At 46.3% G+C, this 21,325-nt stretch overlaps 1 protein-coding gene across 2 annotated transcripts in view; it reads right to left on the reverse strand.

The window, feature by feature from the left end:
- Positions 1 to 21,325, reverse strand: part of ZNF654 (zinc finger protein 654) — a 76,980-nt gene that overhangs the window by 5,458 nt on the left and 50,197 nt on the right. For both annotated transcript variants that reach the window (XM_063956302.1, XM_063956303.1), the window contains 2 exons: positions 19,833 to 19,974; positions 4,529 to 6,851 (listed from right to left, as the gene is read on the reverse strand). In XM_063956302.1, the coding sequence (XP_063812372.1) occupies positions 4,529 to 6,851; positions 19,833 to 19,974 (2,465 nt within the window). The remainder of the gene's footprint in view (positions 1 to 4,528; positions 6,852 to 19,832; positions 19,975 to 21,325) is intronic.

Genomic DNA, 21,325 nt, shown 5'->3' on the forward strand with positions numbered 1-21,325 from the left:
AAGGCAAAGAAAACGAGAGGTGAAACCTGGAAGCATGAACCCTTCTCTGTTCGGTATCCAGACTCGAGGTCGACACCAAAAAGGTCGACATGGACAAAAAGGTCGACATGAGTTTTTCCCATTTTTTTTCATACTTTACGATCTACGTGGACTACGATTGGGAACGGTAACATGTGCCGAGAGCAGCGAGGCACCTTGCCCGAAGCATGGCGAGCGAACATGCTGCACTAATTGGGGTTCCCGGTCACTCTACGAAGAAAACGACACCCAAAAAACATTTAAAAAAAACCTCATGTCGACCTTTTTCCATGTCTACCTGTGTCGACCAATTGATGTCGACGTTTTTGGTGTCGACCTGGAGTACTAGACCCCTCTGTTCACACCACAAGATGTAGATTTTTCATACCCTGTGATAACTGCATGACAAATCCGATTTCCGGGCCCACAGTATAGTAAGGGCCCCCAAGAGAGAAAAACCTTTAGCCTTAAAAGCTTGGTCTCAAAAGCCAGACCATTAAAGCCAAACAAGGAACGTCCTTGTGCAGAAATGGACACTGTAGCAACAGGTCTGGCAACAGAGGAAGATGCGACATAAGACCTAGCAATATTTTTAGCGATTTACCAATATTTGTAGAAAGTTGGCGTACCATTACCTGCGCAGCCAATCTGGAGCTATTAGGATTACAGACACCCATTGAACCTCCATCCGCTTCAGTACTCGAGGCAACACTGGGATCAGGGGATACAGATACACCAGACGAAAAAACCACAGGTCATGACATCCACCACAAAATGCCATTTGGTCCCTGAATCTTGCAGAAAACTGTGGAAATTGTGTTGAGAGGCCATGAATTCCACATGCAGAAGGCCCCACTTCTGAACTAACTTGTTGGAACGCCTCTGGATGGAGAAACCACTCCCCTTGGAGTAATGTGGTTCTGCTGAGAAGTCCACTTCCCAATTTTCCACTGTGAGCCTTTACCCAGGAAAGAATTCGGGCCACCTACACCATTGCTCCCGCACTCTTGGTGCCTCCTTGATGATTTACATATACCACCACCATGGCATCGTGACTGAATCAGCACTGGCCAGGATGGACTGGGCCCCCAAGAGATACAGAAAAATGGCTCAGAGCCCATGTGCATTAATTGGAAGAACTGTCTCCGACTGTGACCAAAGACCTTGGATCCAAAGATGTAATATCACAGCACCCTAAAATTGGAGACTGACGTCCGTGGTCACGATTGACCCAATTCGATGTGACCTAGGATTGACCTAGGATTGCCCCTGGAGCAGATGATCGGAAACTAGCCACCACTGGAGAGATTGATGAGTACTGGTGGACAATTCCCACTGGAGTTTTCGTAAGTGGAACCTGGCATACTGAATGGTCTTGAAGGTGGAGAACATTGTCCCCTAGAAAAGTATGCACATCAAGACTGACGAACAAGGTACAGACAGGACCGTCGTGACTAAGGTCTGGAGGGTCCAGGCTTTGGACTCTGGTAGGAACACGCTCTGTAGAGAAGTGTAGAAGACAACACCCAGAAAGGGGGCGCTGACAATCAGTTGAGACTTCGATATTCAGGTTCCATCCGTGATGCTGAAGCACCTGTATAATGCGACCCAGGTGCCTTTTCAATTGTGAAAACAAATGGGCCTTTGCGAGCAGATCATTTAAATAAGGTATGATCGCAATACCTTCCTTGCGCAGAAGGCTCACCATCACAGACATGATATTGGTGAAAATGCGTGGTGCCGTGGCTGTACCAAATGACAGTGCCTGGAACAGATAGTGATGCAATTCGGCTGCAAAATGGAGGAGAGAGAGAGTGATGACCTGCCCAAAATAAGAACGTGAAGATACGAATTCCTGACATCTGGTGAAAATTTGATGGCCTCCATTCTGTAGATCAATGAACACAGAGATTCCATGCAAAAAATTATCCAGACACAGCCTGGTGTAATTTAAATTGAGCAGTTCAGCATTTGAACAAGGAATACGTTTAAGTAAAACTACAGTTTGCATTCCAGCACTAGAGCAATGACCCAGTCTCCCTGGAAAGAATTGAAAGCTCAATGTTATGCCACACCCTATCCCTGGGAAGAGCAATAGCAGAAAAACACCATGGCAGTTGACCCAGGTCAATGACATAACCTCTGTAAAGGATACCCAGCACGCAGATGCCTAAAGATTACACCACGCAATGGTCTCTGAACTGAAGCCAATACCCTTAAACCTGCGACTGGCTTGGGTGGGGAGAAACCCTGGCCCCCAAGAGCTTGTTAGCACCAGAAAATCTGCCTTTAGGTGAAGAACCCCTTCCTGGGAAGAAACACCCTCTGGCAGACTGAACTCTAGTGGACACTCCGCCCAGAAAGGAAGAGCAAAAAGCTCTCAAATGCATACCCTGTTTTGGAGCAGCTACCAGAAGAAAAGTGCTTTTACAACCAGTAGCTTGGGCAATAATTGTATCCAGTTCTGGCCCAAAACTAACGCCACTACAAAAAGTAAGAGATTCCAAGTATTCTGAATCTGCATTCCAAGCTCAGAGCCAAAGGGCCCTCTAAGTCTAGACAGCTGTATCAGAAACCTTTGAAACTACCAGAGCACAGTCTTGCATGGCCTCACACATAGCTGCACCACAAAGTTACTTCACCAAATCCAGTAGGGAATCCCTGGATTAATCACTCAGGAGCCCTGAGATGAGTCTGTTTGCCTAAGAAACCATAGCTCACGCCACCCATGCTAGTAAAAGTCGGTTAACGATCCCAGAACCTATAAAAATGAGGCACTTGAGACAACCTGCTAATTTTTTTTATCTAGCTGATCTTTAAAGGACGTCGAGCCCTGAACAGGAAGAGCGTGTTTAGCTAATCAAGCCACTGCAGTGTCAACCTTAGGAGGCAGCTCCCACTTGAACACATGATCTGCCTGAAGAGGATAAAGGGATGTAAACTTGCAAGGTATGGCGAACTTCTTTTCCAGTCCTCCTCGATGAGATCAGAGACATCCAAAGAAGGGAAAGGAACAACCCTCTTGCACTGAAGCTTTAACAGACCCACAGCCATCCATATCTAAGCAGTCTAGAAAAAGGCACAAACTCAGTTTGCCCTCCTCTTCCGAAACCTGTAAAGGTACACTGGAAGAAGGAAGACAATTATGCGACTCGCGCAGCTTAGGATACTCAGAGAAACGTTCCAAATAAGAAGAAAGTTTATTAAACTCTGACGCCATATGCTTCATGATACAATGCCAGGGTGTATCAGACCAGATGGAGAGCTGCACCACCAGGAGCAGGTGACTCGGTACCAAGCACTAATGAACCAGGTGCAGCAGCTGCTCTAACCTGGTTCGCTCGCTGAAGCGCCATGAGCTTCACTAAGTCTGAGACCGATGACAGGGCAGAAGTTGTGCCCCCCGATGCCTGCGTGACACCAGGCCCTGTATGACAGTCCACCTGTTCACATGGCAATTTAATATTACACTGGGCGCAAATGAAAAACAAATGCCTTAGTAGCACTTTTTGCCTTGATAGGTTTCGATTTGTCTGACATAGTACCCACATGGTCCCAATGTTTGCAGTGGCGCAGGTGGAACAAAAAACCCCAAACAGGTAAATAAAACAGGTCATTGAGCACCTGCACAATCTCCAGAAAAAGCAAAGACAACAAAACACACATACTTAGCCTTCCTGTAGAAAACAAATGCAGGAGAGGAGCTGATGATAAAGCTGCATCATTGTGATCCCAGCCTGCAGAACAGCCTCCATTCTAGATAAGAGCTGGGGAATGCTGCTACAGATTCATGTGCAGCAGAACAGACTGGAACACAGCTGCAGCTATGCAAGGGAAAGCCAAGTACATTGGCTTGATGGGGTTGGTGGGGGGGGGGGGTAGCTTAGAATTTAAAGCTACAGTCCAAGTGCCTGCTCCAGCGGTCCAAAGACCTACAACCCCATGGACATGTCCACCAGCCACGAAGAAAGAGAAAGATCAAATATCAATGTAAGGTAACTAGACAACTCTAAGGTAGCAGAGTTGTCTTGAGCTGTTGTTCCCCTCTCACTATTCTAAGGCAATGTAGAGTTTTGTAGCTTCAGGCACCTTACATGCTAAATGTAGTGGTTCATCAGGAGAATGAGAAAAAAAATGGGAGCTGAGAAAAAGGGAGGACACTATTAAGTAATGAATCTATTATTTGTAATTTATTAGTTATTGCCTAGTCATATTTAGCATAATTATTTTTAGGCTTTTTCAGAAGTCATTGACACTTTCCTATAAAGCTTCACTTTAAAGTAATTCTTTGTGACATAACATGGACTCATTTTAGATAGAGATTTATGTACTTTCTGAAGAGTAGAGAAGTGGAGATGTTGCCCATACCAATCAATCAGCTTCTGCCAAGCAGATTACTCAATAATGCTAGATACAAATTGATAGGTTGCTATGGGTAACGCCTCCACTTGTCCACTCTTTAGAAGTTTAGATACATTTCCCCCTTACTGTGCATGTGTAAAATACTCACTTTCATCATCTGAGTCGAACCCAAAGTACAGCTGACACTTCTTTTGTGCTAGATGCTGTTCAAGTGCTTCTGAGCTGCAGTAATTCGTTAGGCACTTGGAGCATCTAAATTTGTCCACGGAAGTTTTGGAAACAGTCTGGTTTTCATCAAGTTGTCCTTGGTTGTTCTTTCTGCGTTTTGGCATGCTAAGGTACTGCTCATCTAGGTAACTTGGTGGCAACGGTCTTCTGTATTGCCGCTTTTCAGCTGTGCCATAATCACTCGTGCAAGGGGCGGGATTTGGCTTGGAGGGAGTTTGTGTGTTTACAGTAGCACTGCTTGTCAGTAGACCCTCTTGTGCAGTATCTGAGCCCAATGCATCATTTACATCTCTTTCTGTAGTATTAGCTACAGTTCCTGAGGTTTCTACTTCCACCGCAGTCTGCTCAAGCATACCACATCCATTGGGGATTTGTTCCTCAACCGCAGCTGGTGGCACTTCTTGAACTAGATCCGGCCTAACATTTACCTCTGAAACTTTACAACTATTTTCGGCATTCAGTTTTTTCTCCACTTGTTTATACGTCTTTGGTTCTGCTACATCCTTCCTGGACCTCCAGATGGGAACTGGCAAGTCTACAGCTTCCTCTTCCTGGACAGGTTCAACCCTCTTACTAGGTAGTGCAGGCTTGTCTTCTAATATAATATCCTCCTGTGGGACAGGAACAGTCTCTATGGGCTTAGTCATGTCCAGTAATGGAGGACCAACCACCAGAGAATTTTGTCCATAGTGCAGAGCTTCGTGCTCATAAAGGGAAGAAACTTGTTCAAAAACTTCACGACAGTTCAAGAAACAGCACTGAGCTATGAAAGACTCATGGCTTAACTGATGTTCTGTGAGCTGAGTAGCTAGCTTGAATCTTTTATTGCAGTTTAATTGCTGGCAAAAGTAGACATTGGGATAGCTGTGCCTCTTTAAATGGTCCATGAAGTGACTGCAATCCGAAAACTTTCTCTGGCAGAAGCGACATTTCCCCTTATTCCATGCCATTATGTGTTGCTGTACCTTCATGTCAGATGGGTGGGCGTTCCTTGCATGCTTATTCAAAGCCCTTACCCTTTGGAAAAGACGGTCACATCCATGAGCAGGGCATTGGTAGCTAATTTGCCTATTTACTACAGTGTCTACTTTCCTACACAAAGATCCATTTAATTTAATACACTCAGTCAGATTTTTACTTGGTGTCTCTTTCACGTCTTGCATTTCATGTACTGTAGTCGTATCTTCTGAATTACTGACATCAGTGGAGACAGACGTCTGTGTGGCAGTTGAGTGATTTAAATCTACTGTATTGAGTTCACTGACGTGATTTTGTTCTGGAATGATAAGTTCTGGGGCTGGATCCTGGTACGGCAAGTCTGCAGCACTCAATATTTCATTGGCTGAACTACTAGAATTTCCATTTTCTAAAGATAAAGATGAAGCTTCCGAGGAGTGAACTTCATTTGTATCCGAAGCCAAATGGAGGGGACCGTTCGGTGGAGCTTCTGGTGGACTTGTAACTGGATGCCTTTGCATTATCTTCAAGTGATGTTTTAAATGCCTTACCATGTTTATTCTATTCCTGAACTTTCGGGCACATATAACACATGAAAAGCAGCCTTTAGTGTGATGAGTGTGTGCATGCCTAAAGATATGACCGCCCAAAAATTCCTTATTACACAAAGTACAAAGATGCTTCGGAACATAATGCTCCAGCATAGGAGGACTGAACACGGTATGGTTTCTCCTAGCATTTGTAGAAACTCTCAGCCTGCTCCTGATTTCTTTGTGCTTTAATACGCCATTACGTAACTGCATCCCAGAAATATCTGAAGACAAACTTTGTTTAACATCCGGACAGACAACGGGGCACACAGTGTTTGGAGTTTGCAGGGGTTCCGGTGTAGTAGGGTTTGATAAAGCCACTGCAGCCTTCTCTCCGAGCAGAGAAGCACAGTTTGTCTGGATCATTTCAAAACTCCAAAATTCTGGATCGAACACTAAACCCCTTTTTAAGATTGGAAGTAGTTCAAAGCGCACCCGGTTTTCGACGTAGCTGGTGAACTCGTTATAATCCTCATCTGAGTATTTGTACAAACGTTCCACATCCCTATAAAATTCTAGGGTTCGTTCCAAAAAGAAAACGGATAATGCACAGATTCTGCAAATCTCCAAGTCAGTGGGTAAAAGGTAAGATATAGTTTTATAAATTAAAGATTTTGTTTCAGGATTATTGTGAAGGTCCAACTGTAACGCACATCCACATAGCTCGACCGACAGTTGTACACCAGCTTCTCCTATCTGTATAGATAAATAATAAAAAAAAAGTACATGTTAATAAAAAATCTGTTGTACATCTAAAAGGTAAATCATGAAATGTTGTACAACATATTTATTTATAAAATAAACTAAAAAAAGTATTAAGTCTGATCTTCTGTTGAATGGAAAACATTGCACCCTCACAAGTAGGTTTCTTCTTTTTTTTTTTTTTAAATACTAAAAAGACAGAAGAGAGAAACATCACTCTCTTAATAGTAGCAGAAATTATACGCAGTGGATACTGTCACTAAGTGGTACCAAGTAGAGTAAACTACAGAATAACAGCATGGAAGTACCAAACAATGGACCCGATTCAGCTTGGATAGCTATTGAGACAGATATTGTGATTTTTCTCATTTCTGCTTCTGCTAAAAATCGCACGTGAAGAACCGCCCAGAAAGGTAAAAGACGCTCAACAAAATGATCGCAAAATTGCGCTGCATACCCAGAGTGCCATCGACAATTGCGGTTGACCCATGGCTACTCAGAATAATGAGAATGCAGTAAGTTTTTAGTCGCAATCCATTGCAACTGATGTCAGATACATGCCTAGAAAACCGCCTGTGGGGAATGGGGGGTTATGCCCCACTGGACAGGGTTACAGTTAGGCTGCAGGGGTGGGAGAGTTAGGTTTAGGTTGGGGAGGGGGGGATGGGGGTGAAGAGGTTAAGGTCAGGCAGCAAGAAAATAAGAATTTACTTACCGATAATTCTATTTCTCGGAGTCCGTAGTGGATGCTGGGGTTCCTGAAAGGACCATGGGGAATAGCGGCTCCGCAGGAGACAGGGCACAAAAAAGTAAAGCTTTTACCAGATCAGGTGGTGTGCACTGGCTCCTCCCCCTATGACCCTCCTCCAGACTCCAGTTAGGTACTGTGCCCGGACGAGCGTACACAATAAGGGAGGCAATTTGAATCCCGGGTAAGACTCATACCAGCCACACCAATCACACCGTACAACTTGTGATCTAAACCCAGTTAACAGTATGATAACAGAAAGAGCCTCTTAAAGATGGCTCCTTAACAATATAACCCGAATTTGTTAACAATAACTATGTACAGTATTGCAGATAATCCGCACTTGGGATGGGCGCCCAGCATCCACTACGGACTCCGAGAAATAGAATTATCGGTAAGTAAATTCTTATTTTCTCTATCGTCCTAAGTGGATGCTGGGGTTCCTGAAAGGACCATGGGGATTATACCAAAGCTCCCAAACGGGCGGGAGAGTGCGGATGACTCTGCAGCACCGAATGAGAGAATTCCAAGTCCTCTTTTGCCAGGGTATCAAATTTGTAGAATTTTACAAACGTGTTTTCCCCCGACCACGTAGCTGCTCGACAGAATTGTAATGCCGAGACCCCTCGGGCAGCCGCCCAAGATGAGCCCACCTTCCTTGTGGAATGGGCCTTAACAGATTTAGGCTGTGGCAGGCCTGCCACAGAATGAGCAAGTTGAATTGTGTTACAAATCCAACGAGCAATCGTCTGCTTAGAAGCAGGGGCACCCAACTTGTTGGGTGCATATAGTATCAACAGCGAGTCAGATTTTCTGACTTCAGCCGTCCTTGAAATGTATATTTTTAAGGCTCTGACAACGTCCAACAACTTGGAGTCCTCCAAGTCGCCAGTGGCCGCAGGCACCACAATAGGTTGGTTCAGGTGAAACGCCGATACCACCTTAGGGAGAAAATGCGGACGAGTCCTCAGTTCTGCCCTATCCGAATGGAAGATTAGATAAGGGCTTTTATAAGATAAAGCCGCCAATTCAGATACTCTCCTGGCGGAAGCCAGGGCCAGTAACATAGTCACTTTCCATGTGAGATATTTAAAATCCACCTTTTTCAATGGTTCAAACCAATGGGATTTGAGGAAATCTAAAACTACATTTAGATCCCACGGTGCCACCGGAGGCACCACAGGAGGCTGTATATGCAGTACTCCTTTAACAAAAGTCTGTACCTCAGGAACTGAGGCCAATTCTTTTTGGAAGAATATTGACAGGGCCGAAATTTGAACCTTAATAGATCTCAATTTGAGACCCATAGACAATCCTGATTGTAGGAAATGTAGGAAACGACCCAGTTGAAATTCCTCCGTCGGAACACTCCGATCCTCGCACCACGCGACATATTTTCGCCAAATGCGGTGATAATGTTTCGCGGTGACTTCCTTCCTTGCCTTAATCAAGGTAGGAATGACTTCTTCTGGAATGCCTTTCCCTTTTAGGATCTGGCGTTCAACCGCCATGCCGTCAAACGCAGCCGCGGTAAGTCTTGAAAGAGACAGGGACCCTGTTGTAGCAGGTCCCTTCTCAGAAGTAGAGGGCACGGGTCGTCCGTGACCAACTCTTGAAGTTCCGGGTACCAAGTCCTTCTTGGCCAATCCGGAGCCACTAGTATTGTTCTTACTCCTCCTCACCGTATAATCTTCAATACCTTTGGTATGAGAGGCAGAGGAGGAAACACATATACTGATTTGTACACCCAAGGTGTTACCAGTGCGTCCACAGCTATTGCCTGTGGATCTCTTGACCTGGCGCAATACTTGTCCAGTTTCTTGTTGAGGCGAGACGCCATCATGTCTACCATTGGTCTTTCCCAACAGTTTATTAGCATGTGGAAGACTTCTGGATGAAGACCCCCCTCTCCCGGGTGAATATCGTGTCTGCTGAGGAAGTCTGCTTCCCAGTTGTCCACGCCCGGGAAGAACACTGCTGACAGTGCTATTACGTGATTCTCCGCCCAGCGAAGAATCTTGGCAGCTTCTGCCATTGCACTCCTGCTTCTTGTGCCGCCCTGTCTGTTTACATGGGCGACCGCCGTGATGTTGTCCGACTGAATCAACACCGGTTTTCCTTGCAGGAGTGGTTCCGCCTGGCTTAGAGCATTTTAGATTGCTCTTAGTACCAGAATGTTTATGTGAAGAGACTTTTCCAGGTTCGTCCATACCCCCTGGAAGTTTCTTCCTTGTGTGACTGCTCCCCAACCTCTCAGGCTGGCGTCCGTGGTCACCAGGATCAAATCCTGTATGCCGAATCTGCGGCCCTCCAATAGATGAGCCTTTTGCAACCACCACAGAAGATATACCCTTGTCCTTGGCGACAGGGTTATTCGCAGGTGCATCTGAGGATGCGACCCTGACCATTTGTCCAACAGATCCCTTTGGAAAATTCTTGCATGGAATCTGCCGAATGGAATTGCTTCGTAAAAAGCCACCATTTTTCCCAGGACTCTTGTGCATTGATGTACAGACACCTTTCCTGGTTTTAGGAGGTTCCTGACAGGTCGGATAACTCCTTGGCTTTTTCCTCGGGAAGAAAAACCTTTTTCTGAACCGTGTCCAGAATCATCCCTAGGAACAGCAGACGTATCGTCGGAAAACAGCTGCGATTCTTGGAATATTTAGAATCCAGTCGTGCCGTCGAAGAACTACTTTAGATAGTGCTCTTCCGACCTCCAACTGTTCTCTGGAACTTGCCCTTTTTAGGTCGTGCAAGTAAGGGATAATTTAGATGCCTTTTTTCTTTGAAGAAACATCTTTTCGGCCATTACCTTGGTAAAAAGGCCCGGGGTGCCGTGGATAATTCAAACGGCATCGTCTGAAACTGATATTGACAGTTCTGTACCACGAACCAGAGGTACCCTTGATGAGAAGGACAAAATTTGGACATGGAGGTAATCCTTGATGTCCAGGGACACCATATAGTCCCCTTTTTTCCGGTTCGCTATCACTGCTCTGAGTGACTTTATCTCGATTTGAACCTTTTATGTAAGTGTTCAAAACATTTTAGATTTAGACTATGTGTCACCAAACCGTCTGGCTTCAGTACCACAATATAGTGTGGAAAAATAATACCCTTTTCCTTGTCGTAGGAGGGGTACTTTGATTATCACCTGCTGGATATACAGCTTGTGAATTGTTTCCAATGCTGCCTCCCTGTCGGAGGGAGCCGTTGGTAAAGCAGACTTCAGGAACCTGCGAGGAGAAGATGTCTCGACTCTCCAATCTTTACCCCTGGGATAATACTCGTACGATCTAGGGGTCAACTTGCGAGTGATCCCACTGCGCCCTGAGACTCTTGAGACTACCCCCCCACCTTGAGTCCGCTTGCACGGCCCCAGCGTCATGCTGAGGACTTGGCAGACGCGGTGGAGGGCTTCTTTTCCTGGGAAAGGGCTGCCTGCTGCAGTCTACTTCCCTTACCTCTATGTCTGGGCAGATATGACTGGCCTTTTGCCTGCATGCCCTCATGGGAAAGGAAAGATTGAGGCTGAAAAGACGGTGTCTTTTTTAGCTGAGATGTAACTTGGGGTAAAAAAGGTTGGATTTCCCAGCTGTTGCTGTGGTCCCCAGGTCCGATGGACCGACCCCCAAATAACTCCTTCCCTTTATACAGCAATACTTCCATCTGCCGTATGGGATCTGTATCACCTGACCACTGTCGTGTCCCTGACATCTTCTGGGAGATATGGACAACGCACTTATCTTGATGCCAGAGAGCAAATATCCCTCTGTGCATCTCACATACATATATATAGAATGCATCCTATTAAATGCTCTACATGAATAAAATATTTTCAGTCAGGGAATCCGACCAAGCCAACCCAGCACTGCATCTCCAGGCTGATGGCGATCGCTGGTCGCAGTATAACCACCGTATGTGTGTATATACTTTTTAGGATATTTTTCCAGCTTCCTATCAGCTGGCTCCTTGAGGGCGGCCGTATCTGGAGACGGTAACGCCACTTGATAAGCGTGTGAGCGCCTTATCACCCTAAGGGGTGTTTCCCAACGTACCCTAATTTCTGGCGGGAAAGGGTATAACGCCAATATTTGCTATCGGGGTAACCCTACGCATCATCACACACTTCATTTTATTTTATCTGATTCAGGAAAAACTACAGGTAGTTTTTTCCACTCCCACATAATACCCTTTCTTGTGGTACTTGTAGTATCAGAAACACGTAACACCTCCTTCATTGCCCTTAACGTGTGGCCCTAATGAGAAATACGTTTGTTTATTCACCGTCGACACTGTATTCAGTGTCCGTGTCTGTGTCTGTGTCGACCGACTGAGGTAAATGGGCGTTTTTAAAACCCCTGACGGTGTTTCTGAGACGCCTGGACCGGTCCTAATAGATTGTCGGCCGTCTCATGTCGTCAACCGACCTTGCAGCGTGTTGACATTCTCACGTAATTCTCTAAATAAGCCATCCATTCCGGTGTCGACTCCCTAGAGAGTGACATCACCATTACAGGCAATTTCTCCGCCTCCTCACCAACATCGTCCTCATACATGTCGACACACACGTACCGACACACAGCACACACACCGGGAATGCTCTGACAGAGGACAGGACCCACTAGCCCTTTGGGGAGACAGAGGGAGAGTCTGCCAGCACACACCAAAAACGCTATAATTATATAGGGACAACCTTATATAAGTGTTTCTCCCTTATAGCATCTTTTATATATATACAATATCGCCAAAATCAGTGCCCCCCCTCTCTGTTTTAACCCTGTTTCTGTAGTGCAGTGCAGGGGAGAGCCTGGGAGCCTTCTCTCCAGCTTTTCTGTGAGAGAAAATGGCGCTGTGTGCTGAGGAGATAGGCCCCGCCCCTTTTACGGCGGGCTCGTCTCCCGCTATTTTTGAAGTTAGGCAGGGGTTAAATATCTCCATATAGCCTCTGTGGGCTATATGTGAGGTATTTTTTGCCTCTAATAAGGTTTTTATTTGCCTCTCAGAGCGCCCCCCCCAGCGCTCTGCACCCTCAGTGACTGTTGTGTGAAGTGTGCTGAGAGGAAAATGGCGCACAGCTGCAGTGCTGTGCGCTACCTTTATGAAGACTCAGGAGTCTTCAGCCGCCGATTTTGGACCTCTTCTCTCTTCAGCGTCTGCAAGGGGGCCGGCGGCGCGGCTCCGGTGACCATCCAGGCTGTACCTGTGATCGTCCCTCTGGAGCTAGTGTCCAGTAGCCAAGCAGCAAATCCACTCTGCACGCAGGTGAGTTCACTACTTCTCCCCTAAGTCCCTCGTTGCAGTGATCCTGTTGCCAGCAGGACTCACTGTAAAGTAAAAAACCTAAGCTAAACTTTCTCTAAGCAGCTCTTTAGGAGAGCCACCTAGATTGCACCCTTCTCGTTCGGGCACAAAATCTAACTGGAGTCTGGAGGAGGGTCATAGGGGGAGGAGCCAGTGCACACCACCTGATCTGGTAAAAGCTTTACTTTTTTGTGCCCTGTCTCCTGCGGAGCCGCTATTCCCCATGGTCCTTTCAGGAACCCCAGCATCCACTTAGGACGATAGAGAAAGGCAGGTTATGGGTTCAGGGTTACCTTACTTATTAGTATCTGTCGGGATCCTAGGCTCCAGCATGCTGTTGTCGGTATTTTGACAGTCGGCATCTTAAACACACGGATCCCGTATCAAATTGGTTTCATGTGTATGGAAAAAAATATATTTTAGTTGTAGCTCCCCCCTCCCCCCACAGTAAAGTACATTATTAAAGAAGACCTGAACCATGGGCCCAGGAAAAGATTTTCCCAATTAATCTGGGTCTCTTGCATAAATGTGTTATTACTTTGTACGCTACATTTTTTTTTAGATAGAACTAAATAATCACTGGGGCAACAGATCAGAAACCCTTTTTTTCAGGACCAAATGTGTGCACATATTAAAATGTACAGGGAATGGGGATATGTTCTGCACAGGCTGTTAAAATAAGATTTTACTTACCGGTAAATCTATTTCTCGTAATCCGTAGAGGATGCTGGGACTCCGTAAGGACCATGGGGAATAGACGGGCTCCGCAGGAGATAGGGCACTTTAAGAAAGCTTTGGACTCTGGGTGTGCACTGGCTCCTCCCTCTATGCCCCTCCTCCAGACCTCAGTTAGGGAAACTGTGCCCAGAGGAGATGGACAGTACGAGGAAGGATTTTTGTAAATCTAAGGGCGAGATTCATACCAGCCACACCAATCACACCGTATAACTTGTGATAAACTTACCCAGTTAACAGTATGAACAACAACATAGCCACGGTACCACTGAAAACTATGACATAACCCTTATGTAAGCAATAACTATATACAAGTCTTGCAGAAGTAGTCCGCACTTGGGACGGGCGCCAAGCATCCTCTACGGACTATGAGAAATAGATTTACTGGTAAGTAAAATCTTATTTTCTCTAACGTCCTTGAGGATGCTGGGACTCCGTAAGGACCATGGGGATTATACCAAAGCTCCCAAACGGGCGGGAGTGCGCGGATGACTCTGCAGCACCGATTGAGCAAACAGGAGGTCCTCCTCAGCCAGGGTATCAAACTTATAGAACTTTGCAAAGGTGTTTGTCCCCGACCAAGTAGCTGCTCGGCACAACTGTAATGCCGAGACCCCTCGGGCAGCCGCCCAAGAGGAGCCCACTTTCCTAGTGGAGTGGGCCTTAACCAATTTCGGTAACGGCAATCCCGCCGTAGAATGTGCCTGCTGAATCGTGTTACAGATCCAGCGAGCAATAGTCTGCTTTGAAGCAGGAGCGCCAACCTTGTTGGCCGCATACAGAACGAACAAAGCTTCAGTCTTCCTGATTCTAGCCGTTCTGGTCACATAAATCTTCAAAGCCCTGACTACATCCAGGGACTCGGAATCCTCCAAGTCCCGTGTAGCCACAGGCACGACAATAGGTTGGTTCACATGAAAAGATGAGACCACTTTTGGCAGAAAGTGAAGGCGAGTCCTCAACTCTGCCCTATCCACGTGAAAAACCAAGTATGGGCTTTTATGTGATAAAGCCGCCAATTCGGAAACACGTCTTGCCGAAGCTAACGCCAACAACATGACCACTTTCCACGTGAGGTATTTTAACTCCACAGTTTTGAGTGTTTCAAACCAAGGTGACTTAAGGAAACGTAACACCACGTTAAGATCCCAAGGCGCTACCGGAGGCACAAAAGGAGGCTGAATATGCAGCACTCCCTTCACAAAGGTCTGTACTACAGGAATAGAGGCCAATTCTCTTTGAAAGAAAATGGATAAGGCAGAAATCTGGACCTTTATGGACCCTAATTTTAGGCCCAAAGTCACTCCTGTTTGAAGGAAGTGGAGTAGACGGCCCAAATGGAACTCCTCCGTAGGAGCAGCTCTGGCCTCACACCAAGCAACATATTTCCGCCATATAAGGTGATAATGTTTTAACGTCACATCTTTCCTAGCCCTGATCAGGGTAGGAATGACTTCCTCCGGAATCCCTTTTTCCGCTAGGATCCGGCGTTCAACCGCCATGCCGTCAAACGCAGCCGCGGTAAGTCTTGGAACAGACAGGGCCCCTGCCGCAGCAGGTCCTGCCTTAGAGGAAGAGGCCACAGATCCCCTGCGAGCAACTCTTGCAGCTCCGGATACCAAGTCCTCCGTGGCCAATCCGGAACAATGAGTATTGTTCTGACCCTGCTTCTTCGTATTATTCTCAACACCTTGGGTATGAGAGGAAGAGGAGGAAACACATAGACCGATCTGAACACCCAAGGTGTCACCAGAGCGTCTACCGCGTGAGGGTCCCTTGACCTGGCGCAATACCGCTTTAGCTTTTTGTTGAGTCGGGATGCCATCCTGTCGATTTGAGGCAGTCCCCAACGATCCGTGATCTGTGCGAAGACTTCTTGATGAAGTCCCCACTCTCCCGATTGCAGGTCGTGCCTGCTGAGGAAGTCCGCCTCCCAGTTGTCCACCCCCGGGATGAACACCGCTGACAGCGCGCTTACATGGCCTTCCGCCCAGCGTAGAATCCTGGTCGCTTCTGCCATGGCCATTCTGCTCCTTGTTCCGCCTTGGCGGTTTATATGAGCCACTGCCGTGACATTGTCTGACTGAATCAGAACCGGTTTTCTCCGAAGCAATTCCTCCGCTTGACGCAGGGCGTTGTATATGGCCCTCAACTCCAGGACGTTGATGTGGAGACAAGACTCTAGGCTTGACCAGAGACCTTGGAAATTTCTTCCCAGTGTCACTGCTCCCCAGCCTCGGAGGCTTGCGTCCGTGGTCACCAGGACGCAGTCCTGAATGCCGAACCTGCGACCTTCTAGTAGGTGAGCACTGTTCAGCCACCACAGGAGAGATACCCTGGTCCTGGGAGATAGTGTGATCCTTTGATGCATTTGTAAATGGGACCCGGACCACTTGTCCAAGAGGTCCCACTGAAAAGTCCTCGCATGGAACCTGCTGAAAGGGATGGCCTCGTAGGAAGCCACCATCTTTCCCAGGACCCGCGTGCAATGATGCACTGAAACCTTTTTTGGTTTTAATATGTTCCTGACCATGGCTAGGAGTTCCTGAACCTTTTCGATCGGAAGAAAAACCTTTTTCTGGTCTGTGTATAGAATCAGGCCCAAAAAGGTCAGACGCGTTGTAGGGACTAGCTGGGACTTCGGTATATTGAGAATCCAGCCGTGTATCTGCAACGTCTTCATGGACAGAGACACGCTGTCCAGCAACCTCTCCCGAGATCTCGCCTTTATGAGATCATCGTCCAAGTATGGGATAATTGTGACTCCCTGCCTGCGCAGGAGCACCATCATTTCCGCCATTACCTTGGTGAAACTTCTCGGGCCCATGGAAAGCCCAAACGGCAACATCTGAAATTGGTAGTGACAGTCCTGCACTGCAAATCTCAGGAATGCCTGATGCGGGGGGGAATATCGGAGCATGAAGTAAGCAACCTTTATGTCCAGGGTCACCATCCAATCCCCCCTTCCCTCCAGGCTGGCGATGACCGCCCTGAGTGATTCCATTTTGAACTTGAACCTCTTCAAGTACAGGTTCAGAGATTTCAGGTTTAAAATGGGTCTGACCGAACCGTCCGGTTTCGGGACCACAAACAGGGTTGAGTAATATCCCTCTCCTTGCTGGAGATGAGGAACTGTGACAATCACCTGTTGAATATACAATTTTTGGATTGCTGCCAACACTAGCTCCCTCTCTGACGGGGAAGCCGGCAGAGCCGATTTGAAAAATCGTCGAGGAGGCAAGTCTTCGAATTCCAGCCTGTATCCCTGAGAAACAATCTCTAATGCCCAGGGATCCACCTGCGAGTGAACCCAGACGTGGCTGAAAAATCGAAGACGAACCCCCACCAGATCTGCCTTCCTTCGGAAAGCCCCAGCGTCCTGCGGTGGACTTTGAAGACGCAGGGGAGGACTTCTGCTCTTGGGAACTAGCTGTGTGCAGCTTTTTTCCCCTGCCTTTCCCTCTGGCAACAAAGGATGATCCACGTCCCTTCTTGTTTTTATTGGAACGAAAGGACTGCAACTGATAATGAGGTGCCTTTTTTGTATGTTGCGGGGGGACATAAGGTAAGAAATTTGACTTACCAGCCGTAGCGACAAGATCCGAGCGGCCGTCTCCAAACAACTCCACCCCTTTGTAAGGCAAGGACTCCATATGCCGCTTTGAATCGGCATCTCCCGTCCACTGTCGGGTCCACAAGAGCCGCCTAGTAGAAATAGACATAGTATTTATTCTGGAGCTTAATAAACAAATGTCTCTCTGAGCATCCCTCATATACAAGGCAGCATCTCTGATATGCTCTATGGTCATATGAATGGCGTCCCTATCTAAGGTGTCAATTTCCGTAGATAAGGAATCTGCCCATGCTACAACCGCACTACAAACCCAGGCCGACGCCATAGCCGGTCGAGCAATGGTACCGGAATGATTGTAAATGTGCTTTAAGGTAATTTCCTGCCTGCGATCAGCAGGTTCCTTGAGGGAAGCCGTATCCTGAGAAGGCAGTGCCACCTTTTTGGACAAACGTGTCAGCGCCTTGTCAACTTTTGGCGAAGATTCCCAGCGTATCCTATCAGTTTGTGGAAAAGGATACGCCATGAGAATCCTTTTGGGAACTTGTGGTCTCCTATCCGGAGATTCCCAAGCCTTTTCGCACAAGTCACTTAATTCAAATGAGGATGGAAAAGTGACTTCAGGCTTTTTCCCTTTATACATGTGTACCCTCGTGTCAGGGACAGGGGGTTCCTCAGTAATATGCAAAACCTCTTTAATGGCCATAATCATGTACCGTATACCCTAAGCCACCTTTGGCTGTAATTTTGCATCTTCATAGTCGACACTAGAGTCAGTATCTGTGTCGGTATCTGTGTCATCTATCTGGGATATGGTGCGCTTCTGAGACCCCGTAGGGACCTGGCGCCCCATGGACAGGCATGGACTGGCTACCTGACTGATCCCTAGCTTCTGCCTTGTCTAATCTTTTATGCAATAGATTGACATTTGCATTCAAGACATTCAGCATATCCACCCATTCCGGTGTCGCCGACGGCGACCTGACAGTCAAGCACTCCCCCTCCACATTAAGCGAGCCTTCCTCGTCAAACATGTCGACACACGCGTACCGAAACACTTCACACACACACCGGGAACCCCTTTCCTGAAGACAGTATCCCTGTCAAGGGTCTTTGGAGAGACAGAGAGAGAGTATGCCAGCACACACCCCAGCGCAATAACCCTGGAGACCAACACAAATTGTTTTTCCCCAGAAACGCTGTATAATATATAAACCGCCAATTATGTGCCCCCCCCCCTCTCTTTTAAGCACCCTTTCACCGTGTGCAAGCAGGGGAGAGTCCGGGGAGCTTCCTCTCAGCAGTGCTGTGGAGAGAAAATGGCGCTGGTGAGTGCTGAGGGAGAATCCCCGCCCCTTCGGCGGCGGGCTTCTGTCCCGCTCAAACTTAGTAAAATATGGCGGGGGCTCATTTATATACATGTACAGAGCCCACCTGTACATGTATATAGTCTTTTTGCCATGCAGAGGTTTATATTGCTGCCCAGGGCCGCGCCCCCCCCCCCCCTGCACCCTTACAGTGACCGGAGTGTGTGAGGTGTATGGGAGCAATGACGCACAGCTGCAGTGCTGTGCGTTACCTCAGTGAAGCTGAAGGCTTCTGCCGCCTGACGACTTCTGTCTTCTGTACTTCTAGCTCTGTGAGGAGAACGGCGGCGCGGCTCCTGGGATGGACGCCCAGTAAGAACCTGCGTTCACCCCCTCTGGAGCTAATGGTGTCCATTAGCCGAGGAAGCAGAGCCTATCTTTGACAAAAAGGTCTGCTCCTCTCTCATCAGTCCCTCGATGCAGGGAGCCTGTTGCCAGCAGTGCTCCCTGTGAAAATGTAGTAAAAGGTAGAAAGAAAAAATCCAAACAAAAATGCTTCTAGGCAGAGAACTCTGGAGAGCTCTCTGCAGTGCACCCATCTTGCTCTGGGCACAGTGTAAAACTGAGGTCTGGAGGAGGGGCATAGAGGGAGGAGCCAGTGCACACCCAGAGTCCAAAGCTTTCTTAAAGTGCCCTATCTCCTGCGGAGCCCGTCTATTCCCCATGGTCCTTACGGAGTCCCAGCATCCTCAAGGACGTTAGAGAAATACTGAATGTTTAATATTTGAAAAGGAGAACTCCGACAAATGTCCGTCTGTTTGACTGGGTGCCTATTACTGGACGTTCGGAGGTGCTACCAGAGACAAATTGAATTATACGAAGAAAAAGAAGAGTAAAGAATGTCTCTTTTGCTGGCGCACAAATGATAATTAAAAATTAACCTTTAATAGATTCATTAAAATTGTCTAACCACGAAATAAAGAAGTGCAGTAAGCTTATATAATGTGATTACCATACTGCACTTCTTTATTTCGTGGTTAGAGAATTTTAATGAATCTATTAAAGGTTAATTTTTAATTATCATTTGTGCGCCAGCAAGAGAGACATTCTTTCCTCTTCTTTTTCTTCACATATTAAAATGGAAAGGGTGAGATCTTTGTAGTTTTCAAAATAAAAAATAATTCAAAACAAAATATATATTAATATTCCTAACCGGTTATTTCTTCGGTTTCTAGAAAACCAACGTTTCTCAGTTCTGCCCAGAGAATCGTAGTCACCAGTATTTACCTGTACACAAACACACTTACCTCCTCTTTGAAGATCTTCATGAAGGGAAATATGACTTTAACATTGGCCGCAATCCTTAACATATTGTAGCACTGCTCAACAAACACTTGCTTCGAGGGGTTTACTTTCAGTTGAAGTTTACTCCAAATAAATATTAACTCCCTGCAAACAGATAACATTGTTAAATCATAAAGCTCTCTCTCTTGGACTTAGGGGGGGGAGGGGTATTCAATTAATTGCAGTTTTTCAACTGCGGGTGTCTTCGCCCATTTTTTAATCCATTTTCGCCCATGCCATTTCACTTTTTGGTTGTTTTTTTTAATCGGCATGGGTGAAAAAATTGCGCTAAAACCGGGAGAAAACGTCCGCAAATTCTTCAAATCATGTCCATCAGCGGCAAATTTTCCAATACATGCGATTTTCGCCAGTGCCGGATTTTTCGACCAGTCAAAAAAATGGCATGGGCATTGAATAAGTCGAAACTAATTGAATACCCCCCCATAAAGTAGAATACGTGACCTAAAGAAATTGATATCTTGCAGATTCAAAACATCTTCATTTGGTTCTTACATCTGACTAACAGAAATCGTTGCAGCGAGATTTATTCAAGGGAAAAAGAAAAACTTCACAGAAGGGTCAACCTCCTGCGGTTGCGTAATTCGGGGATATATCAATGTGTGATGAGTAACAGGATAATACTTAGGTGAATTCCCAAGTGCTTTTCAGATCCCTATGTTAATCAACGAGATGAGTATGCTGTATTAATAATAATGTATTTCACCAAATGGTGACCCAGTTCTAATTTGCTATCTCCACACTGATAGCTCTATAGTAATTCTTTATTAGCAATATCTGACATTTGATTTCACACTAGGATAACTGATAAAGGAGGTGTATGCAGTAACTCAGGGGCAAATTTATTAAGCTCAGTAAAGTGATAAAGTGGAAGGTGATAAAGGACCAGCCAGTCAGATCCTTACTGCCATGTCACAGGCTGGGTTTGAAAAATGACAGTTAGGAGCTGACTGGCTGGTACTTTATCAACTTCAACTTTATCACTTCACCGAGCTTAATAAATCAGTGCCCCAGTTATTAGATGGCACTATTATCATGCTTAGTTTCTCACTACTGCAGCAATAGGCGGTGAATAAGCGATACTAGTCCCAAGGTGATCATTTGTTGTGCCCACAAACCGCTCACTACGAGGCCGAATCAATGTAAATTGTGCCTAACACAAGTAAAAGCCTACAACTGTATAGTTGTCTGCGGTATATTCAAAGGATGATCAATGAATATTGCTGCAGTGTGAAACTGTGATGTCTTAAACACGTAACCCACAGGTTTTCCTATTGAGACTAACGCAACACAGAAGCTCAAAAGTTTTCACTTCATGCATTTTTTTGGAAACTGGTTTAATCAGCAGAACACGTCATATTGTAATCTAGCTCAGTTTAATTAGTCTCAACCCTATGGTTGTGGACTAAATGACTCACTAATTACCACACTGCAGATC

The sequence above is a fragment of the Pseudophryne corroboree genome, chromosome 2, assembly GCF_028390025.1.
Source record: "Pseudophryne corroboree isolate aPseCor3 chromosome 2, aPseCor3.hap2, whole genome shotgun sequence".
Taxonomy (NCBI): Eukaryota; Metazoa; Chordata; class Amphibia; order Anura; family Myobatrachidae; genus Pseudophryne; species Pseudophryne corroboree.